This window comes from Muntiacus reevesi, chromosome 3, assembly GCF_963930625.1.
Source record: "Muntiacus reevesi chromosome 3, mMunRee1.1, whole genome shotgun sequence".
In the NCBI taxonomy this organism is placed as follows: domain Eukaryota; kingdom Metazoa; phylum Chordata; class Mammalia; order Artiodactyla; family Cervidae; genus Muntiacus; species Muntiacus reevesi.
In genome coordinates, this window is record NC_089251.1 from 99602554 (window position 1) to 99624460 (window position 21907).

Genomic DNA, 21907 nt, shown 5'->3' on the forward strand with positions numbered 1-21907 from the left:
GGGCAGGCTGTCTAACTCATCTCTGCACCCATGTCCTGGCTCACCGATCAGAGGAGGTGGGGAGGACTCCTCGCTTCTGGTTCCTGTGAGCATTAGACGAGTCTCTCATGCACAGGGTGAGTGTTGAGCAACCATTGCTGGCCGTGTTATTAGCTATAAGGTCATGGGAGGGACTCTTCCCCGAGAAAGACCCAGCAGAGGGAAAGTCCAAGGCCAGTGTTCCTGAGGGATAGCAGGTTCACTTCTGGAAGAGCTGGGACACCAATCGGTGAGGAGATGAGATAGCATTGAGGGGGCACAGATCCTTCTAAGGAGGTGATGAAAGCTTTGGTCACCTACAAAAATGTGCCTGCATACATGCGTGACTTCATCTACAAATGTGGGGACTCACAGTCCCTCCAAGGCCACCTGCAGCCCCCAGGTCGAAATCCGTTACCATTTCCAGGATAGATAACAGTGCCATCAGCCAGTCTACTATTTTGATGATGTTGATCAAGATATTAAATGCATATACTCTTTGACCCAGTAATTTCACTTTGGGAATTTGTCCTATAGACAACGCACATGCACAAAATGGTGAATGTACAAGGTTGTTTACTGAAGCTTGCTGGTTACAGATAGATAAAGAAGCATCCCAAATGTTTCATCCAGTGTTGGGGGGTGAGTTGTGAAAGCAATTATGTCATACAGCGGAAAACTCAGCAGCCTTCAAAGAGAATGAAAAACTCTGTATATCAGAATAGAACAAACCCTAGAATTGTACAAGGCAGAGAGCAGCGTGCCCAGAGTGCTGTGATTTACATAGAAGAAGAAGAGAATGTATAAGCGTATGTATGTGTATATGTGCATTGGTTTGAATATTTCTGGAATGAGACCCAGTGAACCAGTCATGCCCTGGCCTCCTGGGAGGAGAATTTCTTGGCTCAGAGACAAGATCTTTTAAATGAATCCAAATCACCAATATACACATTGAAAAAGAAAGAAGGACCCTGGACTGGATGATGAGGGCTCGTTTCAAAAGTCAAAAGATTTAGCAGCAAAATGAATGGACCTAGCAACTGGCATACTGAATGAGGTAAGTCAGAAAGAGAAACATGAACATCATATGATACCATTTATATGTGGTCTCTTAAAAAATGGTACAAACAAATTTATTTACAAAATAGAACAGCATCTCAGATGTAGAAAAGAAACTTATGGTTACCAAGGGAGAAGGGGGAGAGGGAGAAATAAATTGGTAGATTGGGGTTGACATATGCGTCCATATATGTCCACATATGGACAGCTAGCCTGGCGGGCTACAGCCCACAGGGTCGCGAAGAGTCGGACACGGCTGAGTGGCCGGGCACATGTAGCACAGGGAGCTCTACTCAGCGCTCTGGAGGGACCGATGTGGGAAACAGCCTGAACAGAGTGGGTACCTGCATGTGTATAACCCGGACACTCCGCTGCGCGCCCGAAACCAGGGCAGCGCTGGAAAGCAACTACACTCCAACAAGGACTCCTGAAAAGATTTTGAACGGGAGTGACAAGAAGAGAACTGCCGTTCCTTTGGGGAGAGTGGATCTGTCTTAACAGGACAAAGCAGGAGAGCCAGGGGGCCTCCGAGGGGCTAGGTGCAGGGGCTGGGCGCACTGCCCCAGGGCAGTGAGCTTCACTCGGATTGCCTGTGAAGACAGAGCTGCCCTAGCAATGACCCTGTGTGAGGGGGAGGAGGAGCTGAAGGACACCAGGTTCAGGGCTGCACCTGGGCTCCGGGCCACAGCTGGGAGGCGTGGTCCCGGTGGGGCCGGCATGGGGTTGAGAACAGGAGGAGATGCTGGCCATACGATACTCTGGGTGATACCAGTGGCAGGTTTTTCTGCATAGCTGGGGGTTATTTCAGCCTGGCTGGTCCACTCACCACTGACACTGCATTCCTTTCCTTACCACTGGGCTTAATCTTCACAATGCGTTGGTGGCCCCTCCTCCCCTTCACTGGTACTCAGGTGAACTCAAGCTGCAGGAAAAAGGCGAGACTCGTGGGACTTCCCTGGCGGTCCAGTTGTTAGGAATCCACCCTGCAATGCAGGGGACGAGGGTTCAATCCCTGACCAGGGAACTAAGATCCCACACGCCGCAGAGCAACGAAGCCCACACACTGCAAATACTGAACCCGCGCCCTCTGGAGAACTGCAGCTGCTGAACCTGTGTGCTGCCACATAAGACCCAACGAGGGCAAATAGAAAAATAAACACCCAAAAAGCAAAAAAGAAAAGGCCAGACTCGAGGCAGGGAGGCCCAGGAGGTGAGTGGGCCAAGTGAACTGGGGGCTCCTGCTCCCTCTGATGGCCCGGAAACAATGAGCTGAATGAAGGACAAGGCCTGGCTTGTCCACAATTGGAACCAGGACCATTTCGGGGCCCCCTCCAATGCTGAGATGTTTCAAGATGAAGAAAACTATTGTCCCTCACATTCAAGTAGCCACAGCCCACATTATATGAGTCCAAGTCCCTTAACTGTTGTTTACCTTCCCAAAATTGTGATAAAATACACTGAACAAAGTGTGCCTTTTTAATTGCTTTTAAATGTACAGTTCAGAGGCTTCCTGGGGGTTCAACCCCCAGGGCTCACACTGTAAAGTATCTGCCTACAATGTGGGAGAGCTGGGTTCATTCCATGGGTCGGGAAGATCCCCTGCAGAAGGGACTGGCAACCCACTCCAGTATTTTTGCCTGGAAAACTCCATGGACAGAAGAGTCTGGCGTGCTACAGTCCACAGCGTAGCAACAAGCCAAACACAACCCAGTGCCTGAGCACAGCAGTGTTCTGTCATATGAATACACCACGTATCTATTTTATTTGCAAAGTATTTATTTATTTACTCATTTTTGTCTGTGCCAGGTCTTAGCTTCGGCATTCAGGCTCTGGAGTGCAGGCTTCGGTATGTGGGGTCTTAGTTCCCCGATTGTGGATGGAGCCTGCGTCCCCTGTTTTGGACCACCAGGGAAGTCCCCTCATGTGTATTTTATTTATTCGTCCTCTGATGGACACACGGGCTGCTTCCACCTTTCAGCTACTGGGGGTAGGGCTGCCGTGAACATGAATGTACCACTGTATGTTTGATGCACATCCTTTAAAGGGAGGAGTAAGATGAGCCCCATGTGGAAGCTGTTGTTAGGAGCCGGTCTGGCAATTCTGTTGCAAAATGTCCAGAGAGTCACAGCCCCTTCAAACAGAGCGCCCCCTGTTGGTGTCACCGAGGCCAGCAAAGGCATCCCTTGGGACTTTGGTACCGCGCACTCAGAATGCCTCAACCCCAGGGTGATTTAATGGTTTAAATGGTACAACAGGAATCAGATCTGTGTTTTATTTTCCGACCGTGCGGCATGTGAAGTCTTAATTCCTAGACCAGGGATCAAACTCATGTCTGTTTTAATGGAAGCGTGAGCCTTAACCACTGGACCACCAGGGAAGTTCCTAGATCTGTTAATCATTTTTTCAGTCCTAAGATTTTAAATCTTTGTAAAAATAAGATTAATGTTATCAGCAGAGGAAGTCTTTATTATGTTATGTTCCTTTCGGGGCCTAATGCTGGTTGCAAATTGTGGGGAACATACATTTTGTATTCATTTTTTTGGGTATTTTTCTATTTTGCTACATGGCTTAATAATATAGTCAGTTCTTGTTGGTCTAGATAGTTCTGTCAAGTTGCCCTGAACACTGGCCTGTTTCGGTGTGAATCGCGAATCATTGCTCCTTGGGAAATACAGACTATGTTCCTATAAGCTTGTGGTCAAAATATCGTCATCAGCTGATCAACATATAGCTTTGTTTTATGTCTCTTTCTGTTTAAAGAGACATTATTCAAAATAGTTAATATGTAATGTTAATCCATTAATATCGAGCTGTCACCAACAGCTCTGTAACTATATGCTTACCTAACACTTACTTTCTATGTAAGGCAAGTCACTGCCTTGCCAAACTTAGGAACAGTAGACCTAACTTCAGCAGTGTACTTGGGCTATTTTGAAAACTAAAATCACCAACAAAAAGCCAAGCACAAAAATTACCAAGATGGGGCACTAAACAGACTTGGGAAAGGACCCTGTTAATAGTAAGAGCAAGGGCTCATAGTTAATACTTAGTTAATACTAAGGCAAGGGCTTCCCCACTGGTTCAGTGGGTAAAGAATCCACCTGTGATGCAGGAGACATAGGAGCTAGGGATTCAATCCCTGGGCTTGGAAGATCTGCTGGAGGAGGAAATGACAACCCACTCCAGTATTCTTGCCTGCAAAATCCCATGGACAGAGGAGCCTGGCAAGCTATAATCCAAGAGGTCAAAAAGAGTTGGACATGACAGAACAACTAAGCATGAATTTAGGAAGGCAGGCACTGACCTCAGGTTGAAATGTGCGTGTCTCAGATTTGTGACTCGAATTTTTTTCTGCTCTGCCTCGAGTGACACATGTCTTCGAATCTGTGTGACAACACCTCAAGTATGGATGGTGGGGTTACAAACAAAGTTTGGTGCGCAAGGGAGCTTGGAAACGCAGAATCTGTGAGTAATGAGGCCCGCCTGTACGTTCAATGCCGCCATTACTATCCATCACGTTGATAAAACTTCATTTACTCGATGAGGCCCCAGGGCAAAGAGGGTGGATGTTTCTAGCTTTTCCCTGTTATAGACGATGCCACAGTAGGTAACACTGCAAAGAGAGCTGTCTTTTTAAAATTATTTCCATGGGGCATCCCTGGTGGCTCAGTAGTAAAGAAGCCGCGTGCCAATGCAAAAGACACGGGTATGATCCCTGATCCGGGAAGATCCCACACGCTGTGGAGCGATTAAGCCTGTGCACCACTGCTGGGCCTGTGCTCCAGAGCCCGGGGGCCGCAACTGCTGAGCTCACGTGCTGCAACCACCGCAGCCCACCCGCCCTGGAGCCCGCGAGCCTCAGCAAAAGAAGCCCCTGCAAAGAGAAGCCTGAGCACTGTAACTAGAGGGTGGCCCTGCTTGCCACAACTAGAGAAAACCCCGAGGAGTGACAAGATAAATAAATAAATTCTTCCTGTGGAATAAATTGCCCAACTGGGTGTACTGGTGGGCAGTGGGGTGGGGGTGGGGGGGCAGGAGATGTAGCAGGTGACTTTCCAGCATCCATCAGGCTCAACATAGCTCTTGGCTGTGACCACCCTGGACAACGAGATGCAAGGCTACTGGGTCCTGGGAAGGGTTTCATCCTGCCTCAGGGATGAGAGAGCTCTGCCCTTGCTCTGGCCATGGCTTGTCTGGGTTTAGGCCTGGAGCTATAATGAGGAAGAGGAGAGAGACGGGAAGAGGCTGGGTTGGATGACACAACGGTGCTGCCAAAGAACCAGCCTAGGCAGAGCCCGCCAGCTCCTCCGGGCTTCCGGGAATGTGAGGTCTTCCACTTCCCTTCTGTTCCAGCCGTCCTAAGCCAGTGGCAGCCCTCGTCACAGCACTGCTAAGGACCTGGGAGGAGAGTCTGCTCTCATGAACTATGCCCTTCCCCACCTCTTAGAACACCCCCACTTGGCTTCCCGGAATCCCCAGGCCAAACTCAGCCAACACCCAGCAGTCTCCTGAGCCTGTGCAGCGCCCGCAGCACCCAGCCTTCCAAACGGCGGCTGAGATCTGTTAGTGGGTGATGAAATCCACCTGCTCACTACCGGCATTAAAAGGTTAAGTAGGGACTTCCCTGGTGGCTCAGTGGCAGGGGGCACGGGGTTCGACTCCTGGTCAGGGAGGTAAAGATGCTGCATGTCACAATGAAGACAGAAGACCCCACATGCCACAACCAAGCCCTGGAGCAGCCAAATAAACAAATAAACATTAAAAAAAAGTTAAATAGACTAGCAGCAACATGAATGGACCTAGAGATGGTCATACTAAGTGAAGAAAGTCAGACAAAGACAAATGTCTTATAATATCACTTACACGTAGAATCTTACAAAGATGCAAAGGAGTTTATTACAAAACAGAAACAGGCTCACAGACATAGAAAGCAACCTCACGGTCGCCAAAGGAGAAAAGGGAGGGAGGGATGCACCTGGGGTTTGGAATTAACAGACACATAGCGCTATGTGTGAAACAGGTAAATAGCAAGGACCTACTGTATAGCACAGGGAAAACTATGTGCAGCATCTTGTGAAAACTTGTGATGGAGGGGTCTTCCCTGGTGGTCCAGTGGCTACAAGTTCACCATGCAATACAGAGGACATGGATTCAACCCCTTGTCCAGGAAGATCCTGCAGGCCTTTAGCAGCCAAGCCCGTGCTCACAGCTGCTGAGGCCCCCTCGCTAAGAGCCTGCGCCTTGCAACAAGAGCGGCCGCCACTCGCTGCGGCCAGAGAAAGCCCACCAGAACACCGAGGGCCCGGCTCAGCCACAAGTAAACGAATAAATCTATCTAAAAAAATAATGGAAAAGAATCTGGAAGGATATATATGAATCACTTTGCTCTGCATCTGACACTAACGCAACATAGTAAATCAACTTTACTTCAATAAAAAGTAGCTTGTTTTGAAAAAAACAGGTAAGTAGACTAGTGAAGAAAATACTGTGGATTGTTCATAGGAAGGGGAAATACTGTTTCCTGAATCTTTTGTTTTAATTAGTCACACACAGACACACACACACACACACACACAAAGTTGCCACGGAAACACATTTTTTTTCCGTGCATCACAGCCAGGAGTGGACCCCTAGCTCCAGTCTGCCACTTTCTGCCGAGAGCCTCAGTCCAGGCTGGTGTGGGCCCCCTGCCCCCCAGAGCCCCCCCGTACCCTCCCTGGCGTCAGCTCGCAGCTCTGGGGGCCTGGTCCAGGGGGACCACGCTGAGGTCTGTGTGGGAAGTGTGAGCCTCTGAGAGGAAGTGAGAAGGGACACTCGGAGGAGCTCCTGGAACGTCCTCCGTCTGCGGTGATGGAACTTGGCATAACGGCACCAGGGCCTCCACAGCTGGCGGATAGGGGCCCAGCCTCTTTCAGGCCCTCCCGGGGCGGGGGGGGAGGGCAGTCACCCCTGAAGTCCCCATCTGGCTGCAGCCCTCCCTGTGGGCGGCGGAGGAAGCCCAGCGCCCATGTGGGTTCTGATTGCCACCATCTCTGCAGCCTGTGAAGCTCTTTGGGCTGGCATGTCACCTCCTTTGATGGAGGAGGTAGCCGGTTCTGAGAGATCAAGCGACCTCCCACAAGTACCCATGAGCAGGGGGCATGTGGCCGGCCTGGGCTGCAGTGTCGGACTCCCAAACCACCGGCTTTATGTGGAAGCTCTAGGCGCCATAATTCAACCCAGGGCCCTTCCAAAGACCAGTCACTACCAGTCACAGTCAATGAGAACTTTCTCTCTGTGGCTTTAAGGGTAACAGGAAATTGCCTGCCCGGGCCCCTTGAACTCCCACGAGGCCCCCTGTCTTATCCGGTCCACTCCAGAAACAATGGTGCAGGCCACAGCTCCGTCCACCCGCCCCCTGCAGAACAAGCCATATTAGGAGCTCCTGGTACCCTCAAGGGCTCTCAGGCCTGGGCTGGCCCCACGCCAGGGAAATCAGTGCCTGCCCTGGGGTGTGAGCCCAGGAGGGGCAGGATGCCGTAGGGAGGGGCTGGTGAGTCAGAGGCCAGGTCCTCTGCTTTCCTCCCCTCCCTCCATCGCTTCCTCCCCTAGGACCGCACCCACCATTCAGACCCCCCCCTCCCACTGGCCCAACCTCTCATTGACTCAACAGTACAGATTTACAATGTAATATAAACTAGGATAATAAAAACATTCTTATTCCTCAAAAAAAAAAAAAAAAAACTAAGCTTTTAGGGGAACACATCCCCCCCTCTTTTTAGAAAAAGCTTGTGTACCTTAGAACAGTTAGAAAATACAGGAAAGATGTAAAGAAGCAGTATAAATGCATATTGCTCCCCACAGTGGCCTCGTAGACAGACTTCCCCATTCCCCAGCCCCACCACCTCCCTTCTTGGCTCCACTGTGCTTATTAACCTTGTGACCCTTCCCGTTGTCCCCAGGAAGCCCTCCGATGAGCCCCTGGGCTCAGGGGAGGTCCCACCTCCTCCTTCCCCCAGGAACCGCTGACATCTTGTGACCAGTGGCCGTGTTCCTGCCCTTAGGCTCCGAGGACCCAAGGATGTCACCATTCACTCTAGTCCCTGGGGACTCCTGCCCAGCTTGCTCCTTCCCTGCTAGTCTAAGACCAGATCCTCGCAAACAGGTACTGGACCAATGTCACCTCCTCCAGGCAGCTGCTCTTGCTTACTCCTCCCTAGCTCCTGGATGGAGGACTCTGCCCTGTGGTCTTGAGTCCTTGGTGTGGGGCAGGGAGCTTGGCACGATGCACAGGTGCCCAGCGTGTGCTGTTGACGACTTGGGCAGGAGGCAGGAGGTAGCCTCCTGGACTCTCCACTCACTGGCAGCTCAGGCTCGCCTTTGTGGGCCTGCTGCCCACCCAGGTGGCCAGCCCTGACGCCTTCTGGGCCCCCCACTGGCCCAGACATGGACGGGCATTTCTGCCAGGTTGTTGTTTAGTCCCTAAGTCGTGTCTGACTCTTGGGACCCCATGGACTGTTGCCCGCCAGGCTCCTCTGTCAATGGGCTTTCCCAGGCAAGAATACTGGAGTGGGTTGACATTTCCTTCTCCAAGGGATCTTCCTGACCCAAGGGTGGAACCTGAGTCTCCTACTTGTCAGGCAGATTCTTTACCACTGATCCACCTGGGAAGCCCATTTCTGCCAGGAGCTGGGACAAAATGGGAACAAACACCCATTTGTTTTATCCTCACCCATACCCTCACACATAGGAAGGGCTAACCAAGAACGTCCTGTCAAAGAGGACAGTGTTCAGGGTGGTCCACTGGCTGAGACTCTGAGCTTCCAATGCAGGGCACCTGGGTTTGCTCCCTGGTCAGGGAACTAGATCCAACATGCTGCAACTTAGAACCTGCAGCCAGGAGAATGAAGACTCTATGTGCCACTAAGACCCAGAGCAGCCAAATAAATTAAAAAAAGAGAGAGAGAGAGAGGAGGATGTTCAAACAAACACACCACTCCTCCCACCCAGCATCATGTGGGCAGAGAGAGAGAGTCAGATGGGCAAGTAGGGGCAGAGAATCCCTCCAAGGGAAGGGGCTGGCAGAGCGGGTGTGTGTGATGCCTTTGAAATAGATCAGAGGACTCTGGAGCCCCACACCTGTGTTATCTGGCCCCCTGGTGGGAGTCCATGGAGACCCCACCCTGGGCTGCCTGCGGCAGGAGTGACGGAGCTTTGCCCCCGAGGACCTGTCGCCTGCTGCAGCAGAGCTGGCCGAGACAGAGGACATCTGTCTAGGTAGCGGCAGCTGAGGGGCAGGCTGGCTGCAAGGCGGGGGAGGAAGCAGGGAAGGGGTGGCGAGAGCATCAAGGCCGGGAACCCACGTGGGGCTCCTCCATCCCACCCCACTCTGGCCTACTTCCTGCCGCTGCCAGCCTGGACAACACTCTAGAAACCTCTCCTCGCCCCGGGGAAAGTCCTCCAGGCAGAGCACCCCCGGTAGGGCGCTGGCTGCAGGTGGGGCCTGCTTATCGGTGAGCCTTCCTATCTGGGGCGCCTCGGTCCAGGCGACAGTGTACCAGGGCACCCGGCTGTTTCCTTTGGGGCACCTGCTGTGAGAGGAGTTCTCCTGGGGCCTGGCCTTCCAGCAGCAGGCTTGGCGGCCCGTCTTGTCTGAACTGAGAGAGGCCACCAGCTCAGGGAATGTTGCATGTGGTTCAGCCGAATTCTTGGAGGAAGAACAGGGCCTGAAGGCGGGGAGTGTGCAGAACTGATGATGTGGGCTGTTAGTTCTGAGGGTCCCTCAGTTCAAACCTGTCTTGCTGTGGTCTGCTCTGCCACTGGTCTTTTTCAGTTTTTGGGTTTTTTTTTAATATTTATTTATTTATTTGCCTGCACCAGGTCATAGTTAGGGGCTTCCCAGGTGGCACAGTGGTAAAGAATCTGCCAGCCAATGCAGGAGATGAAAGAGAGGCTGGTTCAATCCCTGGGTCAGGAAGATCCCCTGGAGTAGGAAATGGCAACCTGCACCAGTACTGCTCCCTGGGAAATCCCACGGACAGAGGAGCCTGGCAACTTACAGTCCACGGGGCCATGAAGAGTCGGTCATGACTGAGCATGCACGCACACAATTTGACTAGGTCCTTAGCTGCAGCATTTGGGATCTAACTCCCTGCCCAGGGATTGAACCTGGGCCCCCTGCGCTGGGAACACGGAGCGAGCCGCTGACCATTAGGCAAGTCTGGAACCTGGATTCTTTCGAGGTTCTGGCTCTGGGAGGACTTGAAGGGGTTGACTAGAAAAGGAGGCTTTTCTAGGTCCTGTCACCATCACTCTTCGGGGTTTTCCCCAACCTTAGGGTCCCTGTGCCTCTGCTCTGGGGAGACCACTGGCCTCAGCACTATCCCTCCCCACGAGGCCCACAGTCCGCTGGGTGGGGCCCCCTCTCACGTGACTGCTGGGTGCATGGCAGTCGCTTCGTGTACTCATCAGCGTCTGGGGCTTCAGCTTCTCTCTGCCCTTTCAGCCTTGCAGCAATGGTGCGCACAATCCCCTAGGCTGTATCCTATCTGCGGGCAGAAATTCCTGGGCATTCCATTCTCTCCCAGACATGACGGGCACCACTTACTGTCCTTCCTATCTAGTCCCCATCTGCCCCCATCAGGCATCAGACTCCCCAAGGCGGGGGCCACGTCTGTCTTCTGCCTCTTTACACTCCTGTGGTTGCCTTGGGATAGGGGCTCAATAAATATTTGTTGAGTGAATACATGGGATTTAAGTGGGATTGTCTTCCTCTTTCCTTGCAGTCTGAGTGCACATGTTTGTATACATTTCCTTACAGTCTGAGTGTATACACTCCTCTGAGTCCTGGGAAGTCCTGGTAAGAACAAGCGAATATCTAATCCCTTAATCCAAACCCTGGAAAGAATACCAAATTCTCACCCCGAGCAAGCTTGTCCTGACAGCGTCCCTAAACTCCAGGAGCCTTTAGCAAGTGAGGCTGTGCACCCTTACTTTTTCCCTGTCTCAGGGTGCTCTTTAAAGTTCATGCATCGCCCCTTTAAGACAGGATCCATGACTTACCATATCCCCTTTATTGTTTATTATTGTCTTTTTATTCTTGTAACCCCCTGAGAGCAAAGCATGAATCTAGAACAATAGTAACACCTCAGTAAATATTTCTTGGTTTGCAACTGAAATTTGTTCAAGAGAGACTCACACTTTCTAAAAAATTGTATTTGTTTACTTAACGGTGCCAGGTCTTTAGTTGTGGCATACAAACTCTTAGCTCTGGTGTGTGGGATCTAGTTCCCCGACTGGAGATTGAACCTGGGCCCCCTACACTGGGAGTGAGGAGTCTTGGCCACTGGACCACCAGGGAAGCCCAAAGACCCGCGGTTTTTAGTAAGAGGTTCGGATGACCACCAACAAGAACGCGGTGTGGGCTCACATTTCTTGTGCGGATGCTTCCAGGAAAGTCCTTACTGCAAACCCAGAGTTGTCTTAGCAGATCTTTGCTGATGCTGCCCCGTCGTTGAGGCTCAGAGTGGTTAAGTCGCCTGCCCAGGGTCTCACAGCCACTAAGCAACAGAGCCAGGCTTATCCCTCTCAACTGACTCTGTGTGGCTGAACCTGGACACATCAGGGGCCTCTGAGGGGAAGGGCTGGGCCTGGGGCCAGGAAGCCAAAGTGGGTCCGGGCCACTGGGGAGTTGGAATCTGGGTCCTTCTTACGTGGCCCCTCTCTGCTCCTGCTCCTCTCCTCCACCGTCCTTCTCAGCAGCCTTGCTCTCCCCCAGCCTCACACTTTTCCTTCCCGGTTCCCTCTTCCTATTGCAGCTTCCCAGCACCTCCATGGGCATCATTTCGTTGGGTCTCAGTGGTACCCTGGCCATGGAGGCCTTTGATCCCCCGGTCCTGCAGGGGCCGGGCGAGGTCTGAGGGGCGAGGCCGGGGACCAGGTATGGAATGAAGGGAAGGACAGATGCCCCAAAAGATGAAGAAAAGCTGGAGCAAACTGAGTTTACTTTTGCTGCTTCCCAGAAGTATAGAGAATTGAAAGCGGAGCAGAAGGAAACAGGAGAAAGGATTTTTCCTTTTGGAAAACTCAGCTTCTAAAGAAGTGTTATAACAAAGAGGAAGGAACCTGCTTGCCCTAAGCCAGGCCCGAGATGAGCCCTACTTCCCTCTCTCAGCCCCACGCAGTTGGCAGATGGCTCCAGGGTTCAGTAAGTTCTCAGACAGGCTTTTACATCCAGCCTTGCCTTATGTGTGTGCTCTGTCGTGTCCAGCTCTTTGTGACCGCACGAACGGTAGCCTCCAGCTTCTCTGCCCTTGGGATTCTCCAGGCAAGAACACTGGAGTGGGTTGCCATTTCCTCCTCCAGGGGCTCTTCCCAACCCAGGGATCCAACCGCATCTCCTGCATCGCAGGTGGATTCTCAGCCACTCACTGAGCCATCAGGGAAGCCCATTTACGTATAGACAGAGTAGAAAAAGAAATCGGCTGAACTGCATGTGAAACTGGGGATGTGGATAAGACATCAAGGTGAACTTCCCAGCTGCAAGGTTCTGGAATGAGCTTCTGGGGGAGCGGGTGGGGGAGTGTGGGTTGGGAGAGGGGGTGGGGGGGTGTCAGAATATTTCCTTCTGACCATTGTGCAGGCAAATTAAAAAGCTGAAAACATTGAACACCGAACAGGGTGTTCAAATCATCTTTCCTTTTAATCAGCTGACTCTCTAGAAACCTTCTCAGCTGTTTCTTTATAATGAGTCAAGTATCTAATTAATAAGTGAACTAGTGAAAAGGTTGGACTCCTTGTACTCTTATTTATAAAACTCTCCCTAGTTGTAGGCGTTGGGGTTAGTCCTATGTTCACCCTTTCATCTTGTTAAAAAAAAGCTGAAGAGCCAGCTTAGAGCAGGCAGGGACTCAGGGGGTCACGTGCTCCCTGCCCCAGGCCCGACGCCAGCAGTGTTTGCTCTTAAGAGCCAGGCAGTGAGGCTGTGAGTCACCTGGTCCCCTGCCCACCCAGCGCTGGCACCAGCAGACTCCCACACTCACAGAGAGATGGAGAGAGGAAATAAACAACGTCTGCTCTCACCTTAAAATGCACGGATTCAAAGCCTCCTCAAGCTTGGAACTTAGGTTTTGAAATTAATACTGTTTTCAGATGAGAAATCTGAATTCAACCATAAACCAAGCAAAATGCAAACTTAAACATTAAACTCTCTAAAGGATCATCCATTGCCCATGGAAATGTAAAATGGTCCAGCCACTTTGGAAAACAGATTGTCCATTTCTTAATAAAAATGAAGCAGACACTTACAGAAATCATACTCACTCTGGCATTTACCCAGAAAAGTGAAACTTACATCCACCCAAAAGCCTATATGTGAATGCTCATAGCAGCTTTATCAGAATAGCTAAAAATTGCAAAAGACCAAAATGCTTCTCACTACGTTAGTAGTTAAACAAACTGTGGTAAATCCACATTGTGGAATATTACACAGCAATGAAAAGGGACACACGACTGAAATGCACATGATTTGGATGGACCTCAAAGGCATTATGGGGCTTCCTAGGTGGCATGGTGGTAAAGAATCCACCTACTGATGCAGGAGATGCAGGGGACTTGGATCTGATCCCTGGGTCAGGAAAATACCCTGGAGGAGGAAATGGCAGCCTTCTCCAGTATTCTTGCCTGGAAAAGCCCATGGACAGAGGAGCCTGGTGGGCTACAGTCCATGGGGTCACAGAGAGTCGGACACAGCTGGGCGACTGAAGCGTTCATGCAGACATCATGGTGAGTGGAAGAAGCTAGTCGTTAAAGACCGTGTACTGTATGATTCTATTGATTTCTGTGACTTTCTTCAAATAAGAAAATTACAAAGATGGAATTAGTGGTTTCCAAGAGTGAGGAAGGGTGGTGAGAGAGAATAAGGTAGGGGAACCATCATATGGAAACAAGGGTTTCCCTGCTGGTCCAGCGATAAAGGCGCCACGCTTCCACTTCAGGGGGCGTGGGTTTAATCCCTGGGCAGGGAACTAAGATCCTGCATGCCACCCAGCGTGGCCAACAAAATTTAAAACAGAAGCAGGAGCGAGGTCTTCATGGTGATGGAATGGTTCTGTGTCTTGATGGTAGTGGTTACATGAATCTACCATGTGAGAAATTGGCATGGAATATAGACATAGCCCATGAACATCAGTTACCTGGTTGATATTGTACTAAATAGTAGAGAGTTATTATGAAAGCTGTGACTACTGTGTGGGAGACCTCTCTGAAATGTCTTTGCATCTGCCTGTTAATATATAATCATGACGGAAGTTTTAAAATGTGCATTTTAGTGTGAAAGACTCTAAAATAAAGTTATTTAGGCAAAGCTCTGCAAGAGCAGTCTTTGGGGAGCAGAGCTAGCCGGGAACATGCAGACCCCCAGCGTCCACGCTGTCCTAGTCTGTCATCATCATTGATACAAAACAGCCAGAGATTCTTGGCAACAGAGGTGGTGCGAGGACTCAAGGGAGCCCTTGTTGAATTCTGCACGCCTAGAGTTTTCGGTCCCTCGCTCCATGGGAAGACCCTCGCTGTCTTGGGGCACAGTGGCTGGATGGAAGTACGCCTGCAGTCACCACAAGTGTACACCCTGGCCACCCCCTTATGGACCACCTGTGAATCCAGGTTACGGATTTTGCCTTCTCTGCCCCTTTTTGCTGTCCTGAGCTCCCAGTTTTAGAATCCACCCCCTGGAAAAATCTGCTCTCTGCCTTAGAAAAACACATGGCTGTCTGTGATACCTTAGGTACACAGACTGAGAATTTGGGACCCCAAGGTCTGGGGCTCTGTGGTCAGCTCTGTGTGTGGAAGCAGTCAGCATACTCAGGAGGCCCAGGACAAGGGGACTTCTGCTAGGCTGGCCCTGCTCTCTCCTCTCTAGCCCAGCACATCTGCTCATGGTGATCAGAATCAACCACCAGGGATTTCCCTGACCATCCAGTGGGTAAGATTCCAAGCTTCCACTACAGGGGGGCTCAGGTTCAATCCCTGGTCGGGGAACTAAGATCCTGTGAGCTGCTTGGCATGACCAAAACAAAACAAAACAGAATCAATCACCTCCTGGAATTCTCCCCTCCTCTCCTGTTTACCTCTCCATCCACACCCCAGATATGATGCATGCTTGGTCTTATATTCCATGCTGCTGCTAAGTTGCTTCAGTCATGTCTGACTCTGTGCAACCCCATAGACGGCAGCCCACCAGGCTCCTCTGTCCTCGGGACTCTTCAGTCAAGAACACTGGAGTGGGTTGCCATTTCCTTCTCCAGTGCATGAAAGTGAAAAGTGAAAGTGAAGTCGCTCAGTCGTGTCTGACTTAGTGACCCCGTGGACTGTAACCTACCAAGCTCCTCCGTCCATGGGATTTCCCAGGCAAGAGTACTGAAGTGGGCTGCCATTGCCTTCTCCATCTTCCAGGCTAGGAACACTCATTTAAGGAACAAGCATATGCAAAAGAGCATGTACAGAATAAATTCATTAAATATACACATATGTGTATAAATGGGCTTCCCTGGTAGCTCAGCTGGTAAAGAATCTGCCTGCAATGCAGGAGACACTTGTTCGGGAAGATTCCCTGCAGAAGGGTACCCACTCCAGTATTCTTGGATTTCCCTGGTAGCTCAGATGGTAAAGTATCCACTGGCAATGTGGGAAACATGGGTTCAATCCCTGGGTCAGGAAGATCCCCTGGAGGAGGGCATAGCAGCCCACTCTAGTATTCTTGCCTGGAGAATTCCATGGACAGAGGAGTCTGGTGGGCTACAGTCCATGTCAGACAGACATGACTGAGCACGCATGCATGCATGCATATATATGGATTATATTTCTTTCCGTAATCTTCTAAGTGTTCAATAATGAATAAGGATTCTTTGAGAATTAAAACTAAATTTGTGATAAGGAAATATCAGACAAGGCTGAATGGAGCGACATGTTACACAACAATTGATCAATATTCTTCAAAAGACTCAAGACAAAGATGGTGGGAATTGGCCCAGATTAAAGTAGATGAGGGACTTCCCTGGTGGTCCAGTGGTTAAGACTTCACCTTCCAATGCAGGGGATGCAGGTTCAATCCCAGGGAGCTGAGATTGATTCCACATGACTGGTGGCCAAAAAACCAAAACATAAAACAGAAGCAATATTGTAACAAATTCAATAAAGAGTTTAAAAATGGTCCACATCAAAACAAACAAACCTTTAAAAAAAAAGTATTGAAATGGTCATGTACACATGGCTATATTTAAAAAGGATAACCACAGGGACCTATCGTATAGCACATGCAACTCTGCTCAAGGTTATATGGCAGCCTGGATGGGAAGGGGTCTTGGGGGAGAATGGATACATGTGTATGTGTGGCTGAGTCCCTTATAGCTTGTATATGGTTATACCCCAATTCAAAACACAAAGTTTTTTTAAAAGAAATAAAATGTAACCAGAAAATCAAGTTAAAATTAAATATACTTAATAAAAAAAAAAAGGAGGAATTATGGCCACCAAATGCCACTCAGAATTCTGAGCTGGATCCTGGATGAGGAAGAAGACATTTGTGGGGACTGTCAGGACAATCTGAACAGTTGATAGTCTAATACTGATGCTAATTCCCTGATTTTGACAGTTGAACTATGTAAGATGTGGCCCTGAAGGGAAGCTAAGTAGAGGGTACATGGGAGCACTCTTACTATTATTGCCAGCATTGCTATAAATGTAAAATTATTTCAAAAGAAAACTAAATGAATGAGATGCAGTCAGTGACAATACCCCACCCCCTAAGATACCTAAAGCCCTAGAGCCCACCACAATCATGCACTTTTCTCTCCCCAGAAATTCCTTCTGCAGGAGCCCAGTATCCTGGGGGTGACTGACCAGATGGCCCTGCAGTCCTTACTCTGGAAATCCCATGCCTCCAGCCTTCTGCCAGCTGGCCTCTCCTGGAGTCCAGGCCTTTCCCCCTCCCGCCCCGCAACCTGGAGATTCAGCCTGTCCTTTGAGGTCTAACTGCAAAGTTGCCTCCGAGGTGGTGGGCTGGGACTCCTCTCTGACTTGACAAGGTTGGACGGCCTCTTCTTGCTTGTACCCAGCCCAGGACAGTGGCCACCCGCCAAGCATCGGCTGACTGTATCGTGGAAGCGCTCATGGGCCTTCCTCCAGCAGATGGGGAACCTGGCAGGGTAGTGGTCCTATCACCAGTGGCTGCTGTGACTGACACGGAGCACGTGCTCCAAACACGTGGGGGAGTTCACCCCCACCCCGGCCATTCTTGTGGTTGTTCCAAGGCGAGGGGCACGGCCGGTCCAGAGAACTCTCGGGCGCACAAAGATGCCTTAGTCTGGTAGGACGCCCTCCCTTGTACACCCAGGCCTGGCAGAAGCCTATTCTTGGCTGGGGTTTCAGCTGGAGCCACCCGAACGCCGGGCCCACCCCGCCTGGCTTCCCTTTCTTGTTGCCCCCAAGGGCATCCTTTAGCCAGTTTATGCCAAAAGGTGCTCAACCGGGCTGGCCTTCCGGGCAGACGACAGGCCGAGAGGACCTTCCCGCCCAGCTGGGCGCTGGAACCACTCTGCCTAAGGCCAGTGCTGCCAGTTCAGAGCAGCACCACAGAGGAATGGAGAGAGCGACATGGAAACGTACATCACCACATGTACACTAGACAGCCAGTGGGAACTCAAACCAGTAACGACCAACGGGGTGGGATGCGGAGGCAGGTGGGAAGGGTGTGCAGATGAGAGGGGACACGGGTAAGCCTTTGACTGACTCATGCTGCTGTTTGGAAGAAACCAACACAATACTGTGAAGCAATTGTCCTTCAATTAAAAATAAATGAACTTAAAGAAAGAAAGAAAATACCTCCCACAAGCTAGATATTTCAGAAGGTATTCAAAGACTGAAATAAGCTCCTCTGCCCTAAATCGTTCACCAGGCTTGTGTCCCCATCAGTGAAAAGGACATGGTGACAACCGGCTCAGAGTGGACTCAGGTTCTGATGAACATTCTGAACTCAGCAGAGGTTGGGGCCAATTTGGCCATAGAGACCCGGAAAGCAAGGCAGTGAGAGGTCGTTGAGAGCACCCAGGGTGTCTCACTGTTTTATGGCCCATGTTGTCTTAAGCAACCTCCCCTGGGGAGTCCACACAAGTCAAAGTTCAGTGTCAATTAGGAAAATACAGGAAGGGTTACTCTCAGAAGGAAAGACAGAGTGCCCCTGTTTCTAACTTTAAAAAAGTACAGAAGGCAAGCAGTTGGAGGAAAGAAACCACAAAATAGAAGTCCATTCCTAACATCTTCTTGAGGATCCAGGACACGTTAGCGATTCCTCCCGGCCTCTGATCACCAGGTGGCCTGCCCAGTACCCGAGTTGGTTTCGTTTTGGGAGGAGGAGACCCACTCACTCTGCAGAAGCCCAGAGGCGCTCTGGGAGGGATTAGGGGACCCCGGACCCTGAGCTCCACGGGAGACGAGAGGCCACAGCAGCTCTGGACCCGGTGCTCCTTCCCCAGGGGCCTGCTTCCAGCTCCAGGCCAGCCCCTCCTTGCTCCCTCCCACCCCTCGCCCGGCCACACTTCCTGCAGGTGGCCCCCATGGCCGCACTCACCAGCTCAGGCAAGAAGAAGGCGTAGGGGATGGTGAGAAACAGCGAGACCCCGGAGGGCACGTCGGGGGGGGCATGGCTAGTGGCGGGCGGGTCCCGGGAGGCCATGCTCTCACCCTCTGCCTGGCGCCCTGGCTTGGCAGCCCGTGCCCACAGCCCTTCAAATATCACCTCCTGCCTGACACACCCATCAGACGTCGCCTGGAAGGGAAAAAAAAAAGTTCCAGCCAAGCAGGTCCTTCCACTGGCTGCGGCCAAGAGAATCCTCAGTGAAATGCGGTTTGTGCATCAGACGGGCCTTCCACCAGCTGCGGCAGAGCGGCTCAGGAAGGCGAGCAGGAGCCTCTTCCTAGACTTTTTCCTCCAAGGAAGTTCTGAATCCCAGGCACGCTATTCCAGGGGAGGCCAGCTGCAGCAGCCTTTTCCACCTGGTGCCCAGAACAGGCCGAGCTGCCCGCTGTGACAAGGCCCGTCACTGAGGGCCTGCTGTGCTGTGTTCAGCCGCTCAGTCGTGTCTGACTCTTTGCAATCTCACGGACTGTAGCCCACCAGGCTGCCCAGTCCATGGAATTCCCCAGGCAAGTATACTGGAGTGGGTTGCCATGCCCTTCTCCAGGGGATCTTCCCAAGCCAGGGATCGAACCAGGTCTCCCACAAATCAGGCAGATTCCTTACTGTCTAAGCCACCGGGGAAGTCCTGAGGACCTCCTAGGAACCACAGAGACTTCAGACCCCTCTGGGGTTCCCTACAGCCCGACTCGTGGCTGCTCTGCTTCTTTTCCGAGCAAGGAGACCCAGACTCTGCCCGGTCAAGTCAAGGTCACAGCTTGCCCCGCTTGCCCCTGCCCCATCCTTGAGGACCCCACGCCAGTCCGACTCCTGCCCGGCCCCGGTAATGTGGCCCTTCCTTCTCTGTCTGCGCTCTTGTCACTGTCCTTCTCTCCTAGTTTTCTCACCCAGCAGATGGAGGCCTCCGACTCAGATGAATCTACCCCAGTGAGCACCAGAGCCCTCCTCCGCTCCCTGCCTGGCCCCCCCCACTGAGCCGGTGCCCGGGAGCCGGGTTTGCAGCCAGGCCAGTTCCTTCCTGTCTCCTGCCTGCCTGCCTGCCTCCAGGGCTGTGACCCAGCGGCCAAGAGGCTCCTTTCCAGCTAAAGACAGGGCCTGGAGATGTGGGCCCTTCGCCTGTCTGCCTTCCACTCGGCCACCCTGCAGAATGGCCTAGCGCCCCAGAGTCCAATGGGGACTCTCAGGGTTGGGGTGGGGGGGTTCCTTCTCACTGGAGTGGATGGGATGTGAGAGGACCACCCTGTGAGCTGAGGTCAGGAGACGTCCGCCTCGGAAGGCCAGTTCCTGAGCAGGGACAGTGCCTTCCAGGGTCTGCCCTCCCCCACCTCCCCTGGTTGGGGGAGAGCTGGGAAAGAGCCAGGGAACAGGGGAGATGGGACGAATGAGCCTACAGCAAAGGCACTGCAAAGAGAGGCAAAGTGTTTGTGAGCAAACGTCCAACCAGTCTGGTTGTGCCCTCCTCCCGGCCTGCGGGGATCTGGCGAGGGAGTGAGGCCCTGATCCCACCTGCCTTCCAGCCCCCGCTCGTCTGCAGGATGGATGTAGCACGCAGGTGCTGCCTAGGACTCCCACCTCTTGCCGCCTCTCCTGACTGCTGTAACTCACCCATGGCCACTGTCTTGGACTGTAGGATACCTTGTACTTGGCCACCGACAACGCAGCATTCATGGGAACAGCTCAGGGAAGGCAAGAAGGATAAAAATCTTTCTCCGGCTCATTTCTCATCTGCAAAGTGAAGCTAATACCTGAGGACAGAGTTCCTGAGAGGTGGACAGAGCCTGAGCCACTTCTACCTTCTGAGACAATTCGTATGTTAAGAAGTGAAGATGTGACAATGCAAAGTTGTAAAAAAAAAATTGGCATATTTAAAAATATTCTATAGGGCTTTCCTGGTGACTCAGTGGTAAAGAATCTGCCTGCCAATGCGGGAGACGCAGGTTAGATCCTGGGGTCGGGAAGATTCCCTGGAGAAGGAAATGGTAGCCCACTCCAGTGTTCTTGCCTGGAGAATCCCATGGACAGAGGAACCTGGCAGGCTACAGTCCATGTGGTTGCAAAGAGTCGGTCACGATTTAGCAACTAAACCACTACCCACAAACATTTTATATTTAGCCAAGTCATGTTTTATTATATGCAACAAAGTATGGCATACTTACTGGGATTATATATATTATAGCTGCATATGCACATCAGATAATGTTATGATTTTTGCTTTCAGCCATCATATATATTTTAAGAGAAAAAAATTAATGCGTTTATCTAGATATTTACAATTTCTGCTGCTGTTCCTTCATTCCAGATGTCCCACGTTTTCCTCTGGTGTCTTTCCCCTTCTGCCCAAAGAATTTTATTTATTAATAGCATTTCTTTCAGAGCAAGTCTGTTAACAATAAATTCCCTTAGTTTTCCTTCATCTGAAAATGCCTTTATTCCATCTTTACTCCTAAACAGTATTATTGTAGAATATAGAATTCTGGGGTGTCAGTTTTATGTTTCCTTTCAGCACTTAAAAAATGTTCTACTACCTTCTGACTTCTGGTTTCTGATGCAAAATTCTCAGTAATTCAAATTGTTTTCTTTGGTTGCTTTCAAGACTGTTTTTCCTTTGTCTTTCATTTTATGCTTTGATTCTGTCATGGCTGGGCATGGCTTTCTCTGAGTTAATCTTGTTTTGCTGTTCACTAACCTTCTTTAGTCCATAATTCTAAGTCTTTTACCAAATTTAAAAAGTTTTCAGCTATTATTTCTTCAAGACTTTTTTCTGCGCCACACTCTTTCTGTCCTTCTACCGAGACTCTGGTGATGAGAATGCTAGACCATTTAGAATTGTCCCACAAATACTTAAAGATCTGTTTATTTTTTCCATCTATTTCCTTTCTTTTGTTCAATTGGACAATTTGTATTGGTCTATCTATACTGATTTATATTGATCTATTGAACTGTAAGTTTACTGAATTTTTTTTTTATATCATCTCCATTCTGTTGTTGAGCCCATCCAAATTAATTTTTTCATTTTGGTTTTATTTTTTATTTCTAAAACTTCAGTTTGGTTCTTTTCATATCAAATGTTTCTCCAATGAGACCGTCTATCCATCTGTTCATTTTGAGGGGCATTGCTCTGACCTCTTGGAGCACGGTTGTAAGAAGCTACTTCAGTGTCTC

At 50.6% G+C, this 21907-nt stretch overlaps 1 protein-coding gene across 2 annotated transcripts in view; it reads right to left on the reverse strand.

Annotated features, from left to right (window-relative positions):
- The window catches only part of MALL (mal, T cell differentiation protein like), a 30695-nt gene extending 11738 nt beyond the window's left edge, over nt 1–18957 (reverse strand). Inside the window, exon 1 of one of the 2 annotated variants that reach the window (XM_065927466.1) lies at nt 18680–18957. In XM_065927466.1, coding sequence (XP_065783538.1) covers nt 18680–18784 — 105 coding nt within the window. In that variant the 5' untranslated portion in view covers nt 18785–18957. The remainder of the gene's footprint in view (nt 1–18679) is intronic. The other variant, XM_065927465.1, reaches the window with a different exon arrangement.
- Between the last annotated feature and the right edge of the window lie 2950 nt (nt 18958–21907).